Source organism: Simochromis diagramma, unplaced genomic scaffold (genome assembly GCF_900408965.1).
Source record: "Simochromis diagramma unplaced genomic scaffold, fSimDia1.1 OVJJ01000333.1, whole genome shotgun sequence".
Classification (NCBI taxonomy): Eukaryota; Metazoa; Chordata; class Actinopteri; order Cichliformes; family Cichlidae; genus Simochromis; species Simochromis diagramma.
In genome coordinates this window covers 3799200-3817393 of record NW_024386765.1, presented here as the reverse complement: position 1 = coordinate 3817393, position 18194 = coordinate 3799200, and the positions used below count along the sequence as shown (strand labels likewise).

The 18194-nt window shown below is 39.8% G+C and overlaps 2 protein-coding genes across 4 annotated transcripts in view; both read left to right on the top strand.

The window, feature by feature from the left end:
• Window positions 1-4: 4 nt before the first annotated feature.
• On the top strand, window positions 5-9388 carry LOC120736425 (diacylglycerol O-acyltransferase 1-like). Its single transcript, XM_040036496.1, has 18 exons — window positions 5-859; window positions 2111-2295; window positions 3184-3271; window positions 3360-3400; window positions 3846-3931; window positions 4074-4126; window positions 4225-4330; window positions 4807-4902; window positions 4989-5048; window positions 5125-5228; window positions 5837-5875; window positions 6543-6584; window positions 6685-6729; window positions 6825-6934; window positions 7014-7079; window positions 7179-7266; window positions 8653-8715; window positions 8980-9388. The coding sequence occupies exons 2-18, from the start codon at window positions 2165-2167 to the stop codon at window positions 9181-9183; spliced, it is 1422 nt and encodes a 473-aa protein (XP_039892430.1). The 5' UTR covers window positions 5-859; window positions 2111-2164; the 3' UTR covers window positions 9184-9388.
• A 1398-nt stretch (window positions 9389-10786) lies between these two features.
• wwp2 (WW domain containing E3 ubiquitin protein ligase 2) overlaps window positions 10787-18194 on the top strand; it is a 61377-nt gene continuing 53969 nt past the window's right edge. For all 3 annotated transcript variants that reach the window (XM_040036443.1, XM_040036434.1, XM_040036427.1), the window contains exons 1-2: window positions 10787-10867; window positions 13964-14045. In XM_040036443.1, the coding sequence (XP_039892377.1) occupies window positions 13976-14045 (70 nt within the window). In that variant the 5' untranslated portion in view covers window positions 10787-10867; window positions 13964-13975. The remainder of the gene's footprint in view (window positions 10868-13963; window positions 14046-18194) is intronic.

Here is an 18194-nt window from a genome sequence, read left to right as displayed (position 1 = left end):
TTTAGCTGTTTTTAAAATGATATATTTAATCAAGGTTAAATGTAATTAATTAGGTCTAAAGAGTCGGAATATATAAGTGAAGGCGTACAGTTCTTTGGGTGCTGAGTGGATGAAGGGAAAAACGTATAACTTTTTTCATATAAATTGCATCAATTATTTCCTCAGTAATGATCGAAATGAGCAGTTTCAGTATTAACAGTTACACATTTAGTTATCTGACTTAAAACATAGTAATGTTTGGTTGGCAGGAGTTTTCTTCAAGTCATTTGGGAGAAAACTCATTTGGGAACCCTGCTTTCTATTTCCCCGCTTTTTATTTTACACCTCTAAACTTGGATCAGTTCAAGGCTTCATTCCCAGACAACTCTTTGATTTTTATGCACAAAGTTAATCGTTTGTTAACAATCCCTTTTTGGTACAAGAGAAATGAATGTTTTAAAGCGTAACAATTTCTGTAAACATTGTTTTATGTAAAATGTTTATCTTATGAATCTATTAATACTTTAAATCTGCTGTTGTGACATTTACTGTGTGCAAAATATGAATTGGATACTGGAGGAACAATAAATGACATGTGTATATAAACCACGGGCTTCCGTATAAGGCACCAAAATGACAATTAATCAATCAGACTACAGGCCTTTATTTTGGCATCTCAGAAATTAAAGTCTTTTTTACTTTAAGTGGGCTTTTATTTTGAATGTTTCACAATAAAAGGATCTCGTGGCTTCACGCACCTCCTCAGTCCTCAGAGGGCTCAGAGGTCAGAGAAGCTCTGTGTCGGGCAGTCAGCTGACAGGCGGCGGATGCTCTGAGATGTGGACCTGGTAGAAGGATGCTGCACGCGGAGGATGACGCGGTAGGACGTTTTTCTTTCGCTTCAGAAGGTCACACCGAGCTTCTTTAGGATTGGCAGAAATGAAAAGTTTGACTTGTTAGTACCCGGTGTTGCAGTGGTTGTAAAACGAGTTGGTTAGACTGACTAATGTATTTCGGGCAGCTATTTCATTCGGCGTACATTTTATCGACCTAGCAGCAACACAAAAATGTAACCTCTTGGCTTTTAAGCATAAGATGCCTGCGACAACGGGTCGTTTGAGGGAGAAAGGACATCTAAAGTCTAATTTCTCATGAACTAAATGGCTTAATAATAATTTGTATGCTTGCCGAATTTTCACAAATTGAACTTAAAGCTCGGGTAAAGGCTAAAACTTTATCTTACTTAATGTTCACCCGCGTATACAAGCGATAAAACACCAAAGTGGTAATCCACTACAGCGATTTGGTTGGAATTATTTTCTAAGATGCAGTTTGCATTTAAATGATCTGATGATGCACTCGTATTTTCTGCACAACCTACAGCCTCATTGTCTCAACATGGCAAAGATTAGAAAGACAATAAATCATTGCAGAAAATTTTAACAAGTACAGTAAACAACTGTGCAGAATTCTGGAGTCAATCATGTGTCAGAATTCAAAAACTTTGAGGAAACTGCGCAGGATGGGTAGGTGTTAAGGGACATCCTGTCTCAATGAAGGGAAACAGGAAATCTGAAATTTTTGTATATGGAAGAGTTCAAAATAGAAGCCCGACAGTGAGTGTGTACAGCCATCTGTGAAGCACGGTGGAGGCTCTGTCATGGTTTGAGCTCCATTTCAGCCAGTCGTGTTGGAGAAAACTGATGGAAATGCAGAAATGTACAATTACATTAAAATCCACCATGGAATACCATCTGGAAAACATCTGATTGGGAAAGGTTTTTATTTTTTAGCATGACAGTGATCCCAAACACACTGCAAATGCAGGAAAGCATAACTGGATATAAAAAGCACCCATTGGAACAATATCAACTGACCTCCTCAGAGCCCAGTTTTAGGGTAGAATAGAATAGAAACTTTGATATTATTTAAGCAGTGTACGTAAATAGGAATTTGCAGGAATTTGCAGAGTTTGGTCTACACTTTATTTCTTGCATGAAATTCAGATAAAAATATGACACTATGTAATATTTATGTTTATTCTTTGATCATCTTAATATTTCAAATCAAATATCTAATAAGAGAATGTGATTTGTGAGAGTTAAATAAATCCGTTTTCTGACTCTTAAAGTGGACTCAAACATCTGTGACCTCCACCTCGGTGGACTGATCCTTGGAGTTAAAGATGGCTTCGATGAGGAAGAGGTTCTCCTCCTCCTCAGTCGAAGAAGACGGTATAAGCCTCTGTGATAGCACTTCCTTTTCTACATTTGATCTAACCAGTGAAGAAGAACACCCCTACGCATCTTTGCTCTGGTAAGCTCTCTGCTGCTTTCCTCGTGTCTCCATGTGGCAGATGTATGACCTCACCAGCAGATGAAGTGTTCACATATTTTACTCAAATAATAAACAGCACAAATAAAAAATTATGAATGCATTGATTTATATACGTGTAAGGCATCATATAATAAAAACTCACAGAACCCATCAGACCTGGCTGTCATTGTGCAGAAATAACTGTTCAGGAGGATAGCGTGAAACGTAGATGAGGAATAATACTTGACATCTTGGTGAACAAGTAACGACACACGTTACAGCAGGCGTGGCCATCTAATTCTGAAGCTCTAATCTCACACACAGCTTCAAAAACCCTCTCCTACATCTTAAAAGCTTCAAAAGAAGGTGATCGGTTGAACCATCTGTCTTCTTGGTCCAAAATGTGAACACTGGCATCCTTGAATCCTTGAACTTTGGTGGTGGATAACAACTACACCGACCTCTCTGACATTGTGTTTTCGTACCGTGTGGTCTTTGTGGCCCATTGTAGAGCCAAAACACCCTGTTTCATAACTACAGAGATCATCCCGTTAAATACTTATTCAGCACCATCATTACAAATTAACAGTTAATGAATAGTAAACCATCTTCAGACTCTTGAGTGTCACTTTTAATTTAAAATCCTCTGAATTTGGGCTAAAATATATTAAACACACAATCAGATGTAGACATGTTTAGTTTCTTTATATCCCAGGGCCTCGTATAACCAACAAAAAAACATCAGCTGAGTGGTTTTCCATTTGTTTACCACTGGAGGAGACCTGGAATGTTTTTGCGATGCAGTCATATTAGAGCTGACAGGATAATATTTACAGGAAAAAACAAAAAAAATAAGCCTGATGAAGATGAAAATGTGTTTTTGTGCAGCTGCCACAGCATCCAAGACTCTCTGCTGAGCTCTAACAGCAGCTTTACTGGATACAGAGGCATCCTCAACTGGATCATCATCCTGCTGGTTAGTTTCTCAGCCCTGCCTTATCATTTGTGGAAATACATTTAAGATTTTGTTGAGTTATAAAAACGCTGTCATTCTGATTTTTAAGGTCCTGACTCATGCTCACCTGTTCTTGGAGAATTTCATACAGTGAGTATAACTGGCTTCTGTCCTTTTTTTGGTTTGAATTTTCAGATTTGGTGGACTTCACATCCATTTATAAAACAGACTCTTCACCTACAAACACACTTGCTTTTTTGTAAACCATTAAAGTTTCATGTTTAGTAAACCTCCCATGCTTTACTCCAGTGTAAAATCTATATGCTGGGACTCTGCGGGCACATTTAGTGGAAGAAACGCTAAAGCACGAGCACTGCGCTTCACAACAGCACAACACACTCTGAATCTAGAAGACTTTTGGATGGTAATTTGTGAGGAGAAACGCCACACTGAATGTGTCACATGAACATATTAAAACCTCTTGGTCTAAAGACCAAGAATTTCTATTCATTACAGTATTTTTTCCAGTTTAAATACATCCCTGCTCTCTGTTTACTGTTTACTAAAGCTTACTTTGTTTTCCTCTTCATAACAGACATGGATTTTTGATAGATGTCAAAAAAGTTTTGGGACATCTGATTGAGGACAACTGCAACTGGCCGTCAGTCATCCTCATTCTGGGTGAGAACCATTGGTATCCGTAGGACTGTGGCAGAGAAACAAACACATCATGAATGATACAGGATTACTTTCGAGTAGAGAGAATAGGTGGCTCCAGCAGCACACTTGTTGTTGTGAATGAACAAATTTCTTATTTTCCCAGCTGCCAACACGTTTGCTCTGATAGCTTTGCTTCTGGAGAGGTCCCAGGAAAAGGTGATAGCTTATTATTTTCTCTTTTAGATGTGAAAGGATGTATCTTTCCAGAGAGGGACTTTTTGACACAGAAAAAATAACAAATCTTTGTTTGTCAGGCTATGCTGTCTCTCTCCAACGCACATCGTTTACACCTTACTAATCTGGGGCTGCTGGTTCTATTTCCTCCTGCCGTCATCGTACACGAGCCTGCAATGTCAACAGGTAACTTCAAACCTGCATCATATTTACTGTAATCCAGACCGATAGATTTGAGTTCCCTTATAAAATACAGTCATCGGCCACTTCATTAAGTATACCAGGAAACAGATTCAGATCAGATTTTGATCCATGTTGACATTCAGTTTAATCCAATTCAGTTTTATTTATATAGCACAAAATCAAAACAGTTGCCTCGAAGCACTTTATAAGCCACACAAAAATACAAATAAAACAGAGAAAACCCCAACAATCATTTGACCACTCTACGACCAACTGCTTTGGCAACAGTGGGAAGGGAAACCTCCCTTTATTAAGAAGGAGACCTGTGGCAGAACCAAGCCGCCTGCCGTGACCGGTTTGGGTGAGGGGAGGGGATGACGTGACAGCATCGCACTGGTACTGCAGATTTGTTGGACTCCAGGACTTCCATGTGTATGTGTCTCATTGTCTGAAAAGCACGTTTATGCTTTGTCCACCAGGTGGAGCATTTTTCTCTCTCTTGTTCTTCACTATTCTGGGGATGAAGCTTTATTCCTACCAGGAAACAAATCGTTGGTATCGTCTGGCTCATTTAGGTATCTGTGCAACTCTAAACTTTTTATTGACCCCATCTCAGAAGAACAGCAGCTGCTGCAGCTTTTTGCTTCTGTTTTATTTTTAGAGAAAGATCAGAATGGACCTGCATCACAGAAACACCACAATGAGCATCTGACATTCAGAGGTAACAGCTGCTTCATTTCTTTATAGTGACTCAAAGTGATGTTTCAGCATTTTTAACTCTGTCTTTATTTTCTCAGAGCTCTATTATTTCCTCCTCGCCCCCACTCTCTGCTTCCAGAGGGGCTTCCCCTGCTGTCCCAACGTCCGCATTAATAAGCTGCTTCACAGACTGATAGAAATGGTGAGCTGAACACTGGTGTCATTATTTTTACACAGTATTGTTCTATGAGAGAGGAGAATAGAAAAAGTAAAAAGGATTAATAGCGCTGATATGGATGACTCAGTTTTCTCTTTACAAGTCTAGACTTGAGCGCTCCGTGGCGTTCTTCATCCTCTGTTGGCATGGTAACAAAACGAGCGCTAACAAACCTTTTTCTTGGATAGCTTCAGGCCCTTTAATCAGATTATCTTTGAACCTTTAACCAGAAGTATTGTATTTGTAATACTTTGACACTGCACAGGGGATTTTCTGTCCCCGCTAATGTCAGTGTGACTGCTCCTGATATAAATCCTTGTTGTTTCGTTATTTCTTTTTCGTTTGATTGTATTGTAGTCTCTGCTGCTCCTTGTTCCTGTCTTCTCTGTCTTTTCTCCTGTTAAATGCTCTATTGTTGGAGAGAATTTGAAACGTAAGGACTTAGCTACTACATTTTAAAGTCCCGACATCTAAGATTTGTTTTGTATGCCACATTAAATCACGTGTTGAATATTTGTCTTTTTTCTAAACAAAATGTAAAATTATTGTGCACACACTACATGGGATAATTAAACATAATTTTCTGTTTTTAGGTGGTGGTTGTCCAGATCATGGTTGGCATTGTGCAGCAGGTACAGCAGATCGCTGAAGTCCTTTCTTTGTTATACAGTAGCTTAGTATCACTGCATTTATGTGCAGACCTTTCAGGGAGTCTGGCACTGCACGGCTATGAGAGCATGTTTCACTCTGGAGGTTGATTTGGGGGGTATGTGTGAATTAGGAGTAGCACTGATGATGACAGATGCTATTGAATGTACTCTGCTGATACATGTTTTGTTATGTGTCCTAAAATGTGTCCTCATACTTTAGTATAACACCAAGAAGTTATTTCCTGGCTATAACCTCTCATTACGTACATAAAAATGCACACATGAAGAGCATTGATCACTGTAGCATTTACAGTCCACTCGTTGGACCCACGAGCCTTTGTGCACAGGGCGTCAAGCAGGCACTATGACCTCGGGAGTTTAGAAAACTGCGTCATGACTCTTTATCGTGTTCCTCAACCCGTTCCTCATTGGTGTGGTTGGACATGCTGTGCCATTATTGCAGCATTATTTGAATCAAAGTGACTTCAGTGCATTTGATTCACCTCTCAGTGATTTTAATGTCCTGTCTATAAATGGGTAAAATCTTCAGCTGGTATTTCATGGAGTAGGGAGTCATGGAAATCGATGACTATTATCTTCAAGAACCAAGTTGAATTTCATGATTCTAGAATCCTTTGTTTCCTTCTAGTGGATTGAACCCATCTTCCAGAGATCAGAAATCTCATTCTCTGTAAGTGAAACATGATCTTCTGAAGTGTGCTCATTAAAACAAGGGCAGCTCCCACCCTTGCTGAATCCACCCTTCTTTCTATTTGTATACTTTTATCCAGAGCATGGCCATCACTACGAGGGTGGAGCACCTCGTGGGGCTGGTGGTTAGTGATTTCTTTTGTCCTTGGTCCATGATACTTAAAGATAAGAGTTTGTATGTGTGGCATATTGGCATTGCTAACACATACTTTCTTGTCAGGCACCGACCCACTTCCTGTGGCTCCTCTTCTTCTTTTTGACTCATTCATACCTGAACTTCTGTGCAGAACTGCTGCGCTTTGGTGATCGCCATTTTTATGGAGACTGGTGGTCAGTTGTGCAGAACATTTACTGTAATTTGTGTTAATTTTGCATCTCAGAATTAATGCAGTTTATATTTTATCTACAGGAACGCTACAACTTTGATTGCTTTCTGGAAGAACTGGAATATTCCCTTTCAGAGGTGGTGTCACAGGTATTATCAACATTTTTTGGTCTGTGTGCTTGAATGTTTGACATGGGTTGTTTTTTTGGGTTTTTTTGCTTACATGTTTTTCTTTTTATGCATAAAAAGACACATTTACACTCGTCTGGTGGAGAGGAATGTTTCCCCATCACATGCCGAGTTGCTGGTTTTCCTGATGTCTGCTGCGCTTTGTGAGGTACAGTCCACTCTTCTGGCATCTTTGGAAAGGAACTATCAATGCTTCCTTACCTCCTTTGGCACAGGATACATTGCACCCTTGCTTATGGCAGTATCTGATTCTTACCTTACTGGTCTACAGTATATTTAAGGTGCTAGAGGATCATCGTTGCAACTATAGAGTGTAGGGCTTGAATGTCAGGGCCTTGGCTTTATTTTAGTCCCACAAATCTAGCATTTAATAAACGGGGAATCCAGCATAAGTTACAGCAATCTAATAACGTTCAGACTAAGTTTGTGCAGAACTGGCCAGAGACACTGTAAAGGTGAATCAACATCCAAGGGCCACCCCTGCTGGTCATTAACCAGAATGCAGGTTTAAGGAACTTCTGCATTTCAGACCCAGAAGTTACCTCTGAACGATCTCATATACTCCAAGATTGCAGGTGACCTTTCAAGGACCAAACATTGATCTTTAGCCCCAGAAACTTTGGTTTGTGTCCCATGTGAAGCTAAAAGTAAATGTGTTAGTAATGTAATAGTTAGACTTCAGAGAGTCTAACTATTTTAGACTCTCTGAACTCGTGTTTTCAGATTTAAAAATATCTGTTTTCACACTTTGGTTAAGTTTTCGCTGTAAAACTATTTCTGGCCTTTAGGATTCTTATGAACTGACTTTACATCAGTGACAGACGGTGAAAGACTTTTTTAAACGGGTGACATTTCTTAAGATTAATATCAATGTTATTTTCTTCTCATTCAGATTGTGCAATATTACTTAACAGTATGTTATTGAATGTTTGTTTCATTCCCCCATCATACGCTGCTACTCTCTTTTTATTCATTGCACAATACTATGTCATTTTTTTATAAGCACCTGCACTGATTGTTATGTTATTTATTTTACTGGAATAGTTATATCGTCACTTTGTTTGAGTTGTTTGATATTATATTTGCATTATGCTATTGTATACTACTGTAAATTACTGTATCCTACCATTCTTACTGTATATTATTATATATCTTTATTCCTCTGTTCCTCTGTCTGGTAATTAAGTGAGATTTATGACCTTGTTTATGACCTACAAGCTGCATGAAACACAGAGCAGTCAGTGTGAGATGAGTCTTTGTAGTCCATCAGTGGGACATTGTAGTTTCACCACAGCTGACCCACGTCAGTGACATCCACCGTCGCTTTATTAGGTAGTTTGGTTTCTGGAGTTGAGTCAGACTTCACATTTTTTCTTGACTTCGTGATTTTTTTCTCCCACTGGGGAAAAGAAAAAGAGATTAGAGATTAGGACTGAATTGCAGCCCACTTCTATACAATAAAATTAAGATGGTACCTCTGGATAAACTTCCAGTACTAATGAGCCGTGATGGTTCTCTTCTCTCTCCTACACAGTATATGATTGCTCTGCCACTGCATAGCTGCCGTCTGTGGATCTTTCTCATGATGGTGTTTGAGGTGAGATTATTGCACTGGTGGCAGCTGCTGCTGTATGGGGATCCAACTTTATCATTCATGGATGAATTTTATGCTCTTTTATTTAACAGTGTTAACAAATGCAAAAAGGCTTTAAATGGCGACATAGATTACACACTGAAATCTTAGTCCTAATAATTAAACCTGATCCACTTTATTGTTTTTGGCCTTCCACACCTAACACAATGCACTGTGTTATTATAATCGGGGCGTGTCTTGAGCTGACACCATGTCTTCTTCTTGCAGCTCTTGGTCGCAGTATTCCTCCGAAACTATTTCCAGGGAAACTATGGCAACGGTTTAGTGTGGCTGTTCCTGCTGCTGGGCCCTCCTCTAGCTGTGGCCACTTACTTTCACGACCACTACGTCAGCCTCCGCGTTAACCGTCAGCATCGCCCGTCACAGTCACCACCAACATCAGAGCGGAGAGTTTTCCTGCAGCTTCACTGACTGAGTGAAGGCAGTCTAGCAGATATTCCTACACTTTTGCATTTATGACTGGGCTGAGAATTCATCTGTGAGGCAAAGCTGCACATGCCTGATGTTTCACTTCAGCAATACATATTATTCTGTGTACACCAAACCTGAGTTATGCTACTATGCATATACATCATGCTGATATTATTGGAATAAATGACTGTTTAAGGTTTCTTTATTTAAATTTGTACATTCGTGCTTTCTGAATGTGGACAGCAAAGTGAGGTGGTGACTCAGCTGCAATCAATTTATAAAGCTCTTCCTGATGTGACCATTCCTGCTGCAATCAAAGTTGCTGCTAGGACGCCGCCACGTCAACGTGTGATTAAGAGGCCTTCATTTATATAAGTTCACCGAATCACAAGAACCGCAGACTGCCTCTTCTTATGTGAGTGTGCACAGAATCTGAAGCAGAAAGCGAAGTTCAACAGAAAGTTTATAACTTCCATCATGATACTTGTTATCTCCGACTGAGGTTTTAGGTTTTGTCGAGGCAGCTAACACAAAGAAAGACTGGCGCTGTTGAATTTTGTTTGTAGTATACCCCGTTACTTGTTCAGGCTATTGTTTTCAAATAAAGCCATCTGAGTTACTTAGCCTCATCTCCTCTCCTTGTCGTAGATCCTAGATGCATATACCCACATTCCCATCAGGTTCCTCTTCTCTGGAGGTTCTTTTGTGGATTAACATTTGCCATCTGATAGGAATACAGCCTGTTCAACACTAAAATCACCTGCTCACTTGCTGCCTGCTGCTGGAGGACACAGTTACAAATTCCCACTTGCGCAGATACGTACTGCTCCCGTTAGCTGGTTCTCAAGACCTTTCAAATGCACTTACCATCTGTCATGAATGCAAGTGAAAGCAGGTGGACTCAAAGTGCAAACTTAAACAGCACAGGTTTAAACAGTTTGTTAATCAATCAGGATATTTACAGTCGAAGGAGGAGAGTGGGAGTTGGGGTAATGTACAGAAAATAAAATTTTCAAACTTATAACTTTTCATGCACTTTCAAGATATTACTTTTCAATTTTGGGAGACGGTAGATGCCAAAAACAGCTGAAGCTGATTTAATTTTGGTAAAAAAATCAGGTCATGGTCAAGGTCCCACCAAATGTAGAAAGTACTAAAAGCTTTATATTACCCACAATTTGTTAAGGATCGTCTTCAAACTTCATAACAACATACTAGGCCGTGGGGGACATGAGTACAAAGGTTGGCTAAGCATTTGACCTCGAACAAACTTCATATTTTTGCAGTAGGATTAGAGTTTTGTGTCTCCTCCTGGAATCAAACCAGGGATCATTCAGAGCTTAGATAAAGATGTAAACTACATAGAGATACACAGATTTATTAAAAAGTAGGGGCATGCTTTCCTCATTCCATATTTTAATATTTTTTCATGGTTTGTAAGAAAGCAAGAGGCCATATATATATATATATATATATATATATATATATATATATATATATATATATATATATATATATATATATATATATATATTAAAGGTGATTTAAGGTAATTGTGTGGGCTGTTTATTATTGTTTACGACCCACAATCCTTTGTGCAATGAGAACGCTAGGTCACGTGATACTGTCACTGAGGCGGAAATGAAAGTTCACTAGCGACAGCGGCGGAGCACAGCTGAAAAAGGTACGTCCAGGATCACACATAAGCCTAAACTGTTATCGTGTCAATACGTGTACCATGGCATGAGGAGAGCCATGAGGCTGTGGGTTAGGCTTTACTTGCTGTCAGGTGATTAGAACCGGTTTTATCCGCATGTCCTTTTATAAAATCCCACCAAGAAGCTCGCTGGCTAGCTATTAGCTTCTTTTAGGTAAGCTAGCTGAATTTCGTTGAGTCAAAGCGGAAGTGTGTTGGCTTTCCTTTCGAAATAAATGCGACTAGAATTCGACTGAAATATTCAGATTCTTAAAGATCAATTTATAAATTGTGAGTCTCTAATACATTTGTGTTTTTCAATAGAAGAAGCTCACCTTCGACAGTTTCTACTTGCTGATAAAATGATTAATTTGCTGTTTTTTTGTCTCCGCACTCTCAACGCAAACAAACCCAAACAAAACGAAACGGGAGATTTTATTTTGCAAACGTGACCAGAAGCGTTAGCGTTTTGGTCTGCTCTCGTTGACGGTGATGCATACAAACCTTGATCACCTTCCGCGTTTGTATTGTGTGCGCAGCAGCCAAATGTATTTTATACGGCAGCGATAAAATAGTTTGTCAGGATCATTTAAACCTCTCTTGGTTCTTGAGAAGTTCAGACAGCTCACAGCGGCCAAGAAACGCTGCGCAGCATCCAGCTTCTTTCACAAGGTTGACGGAGGATGCTGTGCGCTTTTTGTTTTGGTAGCTCTCGTCTGTTTATCTGCAGCCTTGAGACAGACCTCAGGTGGATATTCTGGCAATCCAACACCCGGTTAGTCACTCTGACTCGGACCAGGTCACCTCTGGCTGGGTTTTGTCTTGGTTTCGGTTGCAATGCCTGCAGCATGTCACCTTCAAAACGAGGGTCCCCTTCGCAGAGCAGTGTTAGAATCGGGGTTTTATTTTTAATTTTAATTCCTTGATGCATATAGTACAGATCAGTATAAGCACACCTTCAGAGCAGAGTCCAGCCTTAATCTGCATTGTATTTGCGGTGCTTTAAATTCAGCAGGGTGCTCTGACTTTGCTCAAGGTGATGTTGATGGGGTTTGATGAAAGTCATAGCTTTTACTTAATATTACAGGGAGAACAACTTCACGACTTTAATGTAAATTCATTAGGACAGGCTACTCAGTACACCTTTAATCAGCTTTATATACCTTGTACTCCAGTGTTGTGATAAGTAGTTAGTGTCTTACAGATCACACAGAGTGTACAAAATAGTTCAGACAAGCTCCAACTTGGGGTAGGTAATCTCGCCTATAAATAATATAGTGATTCACCCTTTAATTTCCTGAGTGTTGTTAAAGCCCTTGCAATCTGCATGTACATGAAAACAATCCGGTTTAGTTACAATAGTGGAACAAGGTTTGTAATCACACCAGGGTAAGTGAACATTATTACAGCATCCATGAATTGTGCAAACATGTGCCTGTATAAGCTGTTCATTCATGATAATGATATGAGAGGACTCCTTACTGGGTCTGTGGATCTTCCCTCCTGATGTCTGAGTTCATATATATGTTTAAATACAGCTGAATTCCCAGTGAATGCGCTCTGATTTAGTGTTTCTGGCAGTGTGATCAGAGCGGAGAACAAGTATGCACACTCAACCAGCAAGAGTCTAGATGTCTCACTCTATATTATTTTTGCATGAGTGGGCCTTTTGTATAGTTTTAAAGTGCCTCGTGGCTTCTGCCAGAATATAGTGTCCTACTGATTTCTGTTTGTGGCATAGAGGGGAATCTGAGTGTGTACATGTGCTTACAAAAAGCAGTTTCCCTAATTCTAATTTTTTCAGTACCTTGTCAAAAATAAATAACAGAGTGATAAAATGGGCTGCCTCAATTGAGATTCACCTCCACTATCTTGGACTGGAGCTGGAGACGGCAGGCCCTGTTTGCTCTGTAGGCTTGGTGAGCTGTAGGGTGTAGCTTGTGGTTAAAGTGGCCCTTCAGCAGATCTTTACAGCAGTAGAACTACCTTTGCCAGGTGGAGTTCAGGAGAGAGCAGCAGACCTGTAGCGAGAGATCCTTTTTGTGGGAACAGCTGAATGGCAGTGAAGTCTGAGCCAGTTAGTGGGGGAAGCGTTATATTAGAAAATGCTGAAACAAGTCGGTGTGTATGCTTGGGTGGTCATTAACATATCTGAGCTGACTGCTGAGTTAAGTATGTGTAACATCTGTTTTTAAGTGTTTTAATGTGACCATAAAAATAAAATAATAATAAAATAGCTAAAGCAATAAATAAGCTTTTTGCTGTGTTAAGAGAAGGTGGATATTTGGCTGTGGAAATCATTGAGTCCTGCTTTTGACTTGAATCTAACGCCACAGTTTTTAAAGTAAACATCGGTCGGGCTCATTGGCCTTAATGTTTGCACAGCTGCTTTGAAACAAACTCCATTTGGATGTTTTCTTCCAGATGTTTTGGCATAAATTGTCATGTCTTGAGGAAAAACACCCGTTACTATCACCACCTGGTACCTGTTGCTGTGGGTGGGGGAGAGCCACCTGTGTTCTGCTGCTTCTTTTTCCTGTTCATCCCGTGTCTCTCTCTGCTGCCGGTGAATGTAGTGATACCTCTCCAGTCATTTAAAAGACTCAGAATTCCCTTCTGCTTGTGGAAGTTTTGTAACTGTGCAGTTATAAGTGATGCGTGATTGCACGTCATTATGTTTTGCCCTGTTGAATTAGGTTATCCCAGCTAGCTTTCTCTCTAATGCTGCGAAATGTGCTTAGGCAACGTCACTTATCACTCCCCTGGAGTGAGTGTTTAAGGACTGGAGGTGCAGTGTGGTGGGAGTTTTATGCTTTTCTGTCTGAAGGAGGGGTTATGTTCTGCTGGTGACGTTAAAATAATATGAGACAACTTGCGTTGCTTTCAAGATTGTCGTTCAAGACACTGCACATAAATCAAGCTATGTCATCCACCTCTTGCTCCAGATTTACCATCTAATGCAGTAAAATTCTGCCTCCACCACAATATTTTTTGCATAGAAGAGCTGTATCACCCAACACACACCTGATTGGAAGGCAGTGACAGTATATTGTAATATTTTGTGTGTTTGTGATTGTGTTACAGAGCTGTGATGTCATGGCAGCTGCCAGCGTGAGCAGACCTGGCAGTGCCCAGACCACTGAGAAGTCTCAGTTGACCTTGAAAGGTAATTTTTTTTTTCTACTTTATTGCTCACACAGACAAAATGTTGATACCGCAAACAGAAGTGTGGTACAGGTACTTCTGTTTTTTTTTATCTCTTTATCTGGCTATCCCTTCTCCAAGCATAAGACAATATATTATCACCCATAAACATATTTCATAATGTGACTATGTCCTTTCTGTTTGAAGTAGTGCTGCTTTGGTTGTGAAACCATGAATGATGAGCTGCGACCAGCTTTGGAGGGGCCAGTTTAGTGACGCGGGGCTGTACTTGTTGTTGTGCAAACAAATATTTGGGTTTTTTTAGCTTGCTGACTTGAGAAAAGCAGCGTTGGTCGCTACCTGACATAAACGTTGACTTATAAAGCGAGATAAGGGAGGATTTTCATTCTTAATGTAATGCAATATTATCTTCTTGCCAGGATTCAGTACAGAGATGAAGATCCAACTGCAAGATGTCAAAGTTAGGTCCAAAAAGTCCCCAACTTCATGTCAGTCCAGGGTTCAGCACAATGTAAACACAAAAGGCAAAAATTTAAACAGAGAAACACTCAAACAAACCACAAAGAGGAAAAACTTTACCTGGAAAACCGGAGATGTGCCCAGAGGTGTTAACTGCCAGAAGTACAAAGGTGACCTGGCAAGAAAGAAAGGGAAACTGGGGGTTTTACCTGTAGGTGTGTAATTCGCTGTTGGAGAAGAGGTGGAAATAGAAATAACTAAAGGTGAAGACAAACAGCTGTTAGAAAATAAAACAGGAAATGAGGGGAACAATCCAGACACCCTCAGGTTTCTCTCCTTTTTAGTTTGTTTGACTGTTTGATAAAATGTAAAGACCAGGATCCGCAAAGTTTACAGTTCACTTAGCTCACACCTTGGTTCGTTGGATGAATTTACCTTGCACTGCAGCATTTTCCCTCCGTGGTTTAAATAAATAATTTCAATCCATCCAGGCAGTTATGCAGTCTAACACCTCTCAGCTCATCAGCTGAACACCTACATCGCAGCTGGCGCATGCATCAATGTAAATGCCACATCTACTGATGGATTTTCATTTTCACAAATCCGATTTGCAATTGAAAATATCACATATTTAAAATCCTGATCTGTACTTGCGATAATCAAGGAAAATATAGATACGGTGCACTTTAACCTGCAGAATGACAGTGATCTCCCACAGATGGTGATGTTTTGTTAGTTTTATGCATTAACCCAGGAGAAACACAGCCAAATGATGACCTGACACTAGCTTGGAGAATAGAGGAAGCCTTTTGCTTATAGATCATGTTCACTTGAGTGAATTTTATTAATTAATGGAGGAGTCAGGAAACAAAAAAGATTCACTATAGATGGCTGTGATAGACTTTTTATGTTCTTATCTCTAACGACTGAGGCAGCAGGAGGGCTCGCAGCTTCAGCACACCTGCCAGGGTTTTAATGCGACATTGTCTATGACTTTCAAATTGCACATAAAAGATTTTGATTTGAGGTTTTGGTGGTTTTTCACTGGAGATTAAGGTGACCAGATGAGTGTGCTACCTACAACACAACCTTGTTTACGACTCCAGACTTTCTGTTTCAGGCTCGGTGCTGAGAGATTTCATTGGTCATGTGTCCAGCATAAGTTACCATAGTAACTGTATCAATGCAGAGATTTTTTTTTAAAACATTTTTTTTCTGTGTTAATTTTCAAAAGGTTTAGTTCATGTGTTTGAGACGTCATTCAATGTCGTTCCAAAAATCGATTTAGTTGAGAACAGTGTCGTACAGTGAGTCTAATCCAAGCCTGAGAGTCCTGCTTGGTTTAATCATCCAACACTTGAAATGGTCAAAAGGATGAAAACATCACAGTAACAGTATTTCTTACCTTTTAATATGAGTTTGTATCATAGACCTGATATAAGGATATATGACCTGAGCGTTTTGAAGTCTGCATGTTTAGGTTAGTTTGTTTTAGAGCCCGTCGTTAGCAGTTTGGTGTTCAGGCATGCATTCATAAACTGTGTAATGCACAAACACAAGTGCCTGTTGTGCCTGTTAATAAATATTGAACAAAAGACTGTGTCTCCACCACTGAGAAAAAGAAAACCCATCCGTAACTCGAACTTTCGAGTTAGCTTTGCTAATGAGAGCTGTTGTTTTGTCGTTACCTGTAAACAGATGGTGCAAATGCAAACTCAGGTAGTGATAGCGTCAGTATGAACAAACTGGCGCCAGGTGTGTGAGCTTTGAATGCCTTCAGTGATAACTGCATGGATATGGAGTCACTGTGTTCATGTTGAACTGCTGGATAGCCGACGCCTTCTGCCTTCTCCTTCTGGATAATAAAGAAATGACGTACCTCTGTAGAGCTTCCTGATTGGCAGATCTGAATCAAAATTTCAAGTCAGGCATAGCTTAGCATTTTTGTTTCTTTTTTTTTTTACTGATTGAAACTAGCGTCCATGCATCAGATAACTCCACCTGTATAAATCTTTCTTTGTACTATGCTGTAATATTTTAACATGAAGCTATAAGGTGATTGACTCACTTTTTGTTTTTGCATGAATCACTTGAGTCTGCTGGGAATAAAATGAATTTTCTTGCACCTTATCTTTAAAGAGACAAAAAAAAGTTCATCAGAACTTTTTTCCTTAATTATGTCTTTGAACTGCACCAGAGTCATAACCATCATATGAACACTGACTCACCTTTTTATTTACCGATCTGCTCTCAAAGGCTGTCTACCATTCCTCCACCTCTCCCACCTCCTCCCACATCCTCCCACACTGTTGAAACTTACTTCAGTTCTTCCATTTCTGGCACACCTCCCACTTCCCCGTGTCACTTCCTCCCTGTTTCTAGAGAACTTCACATGAGTCATGTTCTATTATGCCAGATGTTCAGAAGATCTGAGGTCATCAACATATTGCTGCCAGTGTGGATCTGCTAAAGTCTCACTGCAAAGGAAAAAGTACAGATGGAAACCCCCCTCTGTCTGTCTGTCTGTCTGTCTGTCTTTTTTTTTTTTTTTTAAATCTTAATCTGTCACATTTATTCTTTCAGTCGGTAGTCCTGATCAGAGACCCTCTGCGAGACGCTGCTAGTCAGCATGTTCTTCAGTTTGCAATCTTGTGATTTTGTGATTCAGTGTGAAGAAATCAGCTCCTCTGAGGACCGATACATGCGATAACAAGAGTCTCAGCAGGCCTGCAAGAATTCCAAGCCTCTGAGCTCGCCAATGTCCGGATGTACACTTTTACCCCACTCCAAATTTAAAAAAAAAAAAAAAGGAGAACAAAAAAGCTTGAAATCAGTGGATGCAAAAAGTTTCTTTACTTTCAAATATTCATTCTACCTTAAATGGAGCATAGGTAAACAGTGCAATGTTTTTTGTTTGTATTTTTTTTTTTTTAACATGAAGGCTTTATTGTGGTCAGTCAATTCTTTTTTCCCCCAAAATTAAATAAATTAAATACATTTTATTAAATAAATAAAAATTAAATAAATGAAGGTGGTTTCCTTTCTTCCACTAGAGGGCAAAGTTTGTATTTGTCTGATACACTCCGTGTACTTCAAATCCATCCTGAACAGGCCGTGGCACACAGCGTGTAACAAAATACTCACAACAGCCAGAATACATGCAGGAGTACACACAGTCCAAGGAGTTTCTGTTAGGGTGTTGCAGTACGCTGTAACATTTGTCCAATTTACTGAACCACTTATTTAACTTTTAACTCCAGCACCGCTGAGAACCGTTCCAGGTGACCTAAAATGAACGGTAGTGTACACCGCGCTGCTTCACATTATTACATAATAAATAGAAAACAATCTCATAAAAATCAGGATTGTTCCAGAATCCTATATGTACACATCGCCTCTTGGCAGCCATCTTAACACTCCTACAAAGACTTATTTGGCCAGTTATTTTGGAAGCATTGCTGCATTAGCTTTAGTTACCATGGTCACCTGGATGAAGAAACTGCATATATACAATCACCAGTCAGTCTGATTTAAAAAGAAGGGTGTTGCCTTGTATTACACAGTGACAATAAAAACGCCACTGCACTCTACAGGAAGGGTCAGAGCCGTCTGTATTTTCCGGGGCCTTTTCTCATCTGTTGGACACGCTCGGGATTTTACACGAGTCTGTTGTGGCTAGTGCCATCCTCTA

Bases quoted from the DNA above. Each gene is read 5' to 3' on its own strand.
- LOC120736425 (XM_040036496.1), top strand. From the start codon at position 2,165: ATGGCTTCGATGAGGAAGAGGTTCTCCTCCTCCTCAGTCGAAGAAGAC. The intron at 5,049-5,124 runs GTAACAGCTGCT...TTATTTTCTCAG, and splicing joins TGAGCATCTGACATTCAGAG to AGCTCTATTATTTCCTCCTC. The intron at 8,716-8,979 runs GTGAGATTATTG...TTCTTCTTGCAG, and splicing joins TTCTCATGATGGTGTTTGAG to CTCTTGGTCGCAGTATTCCT.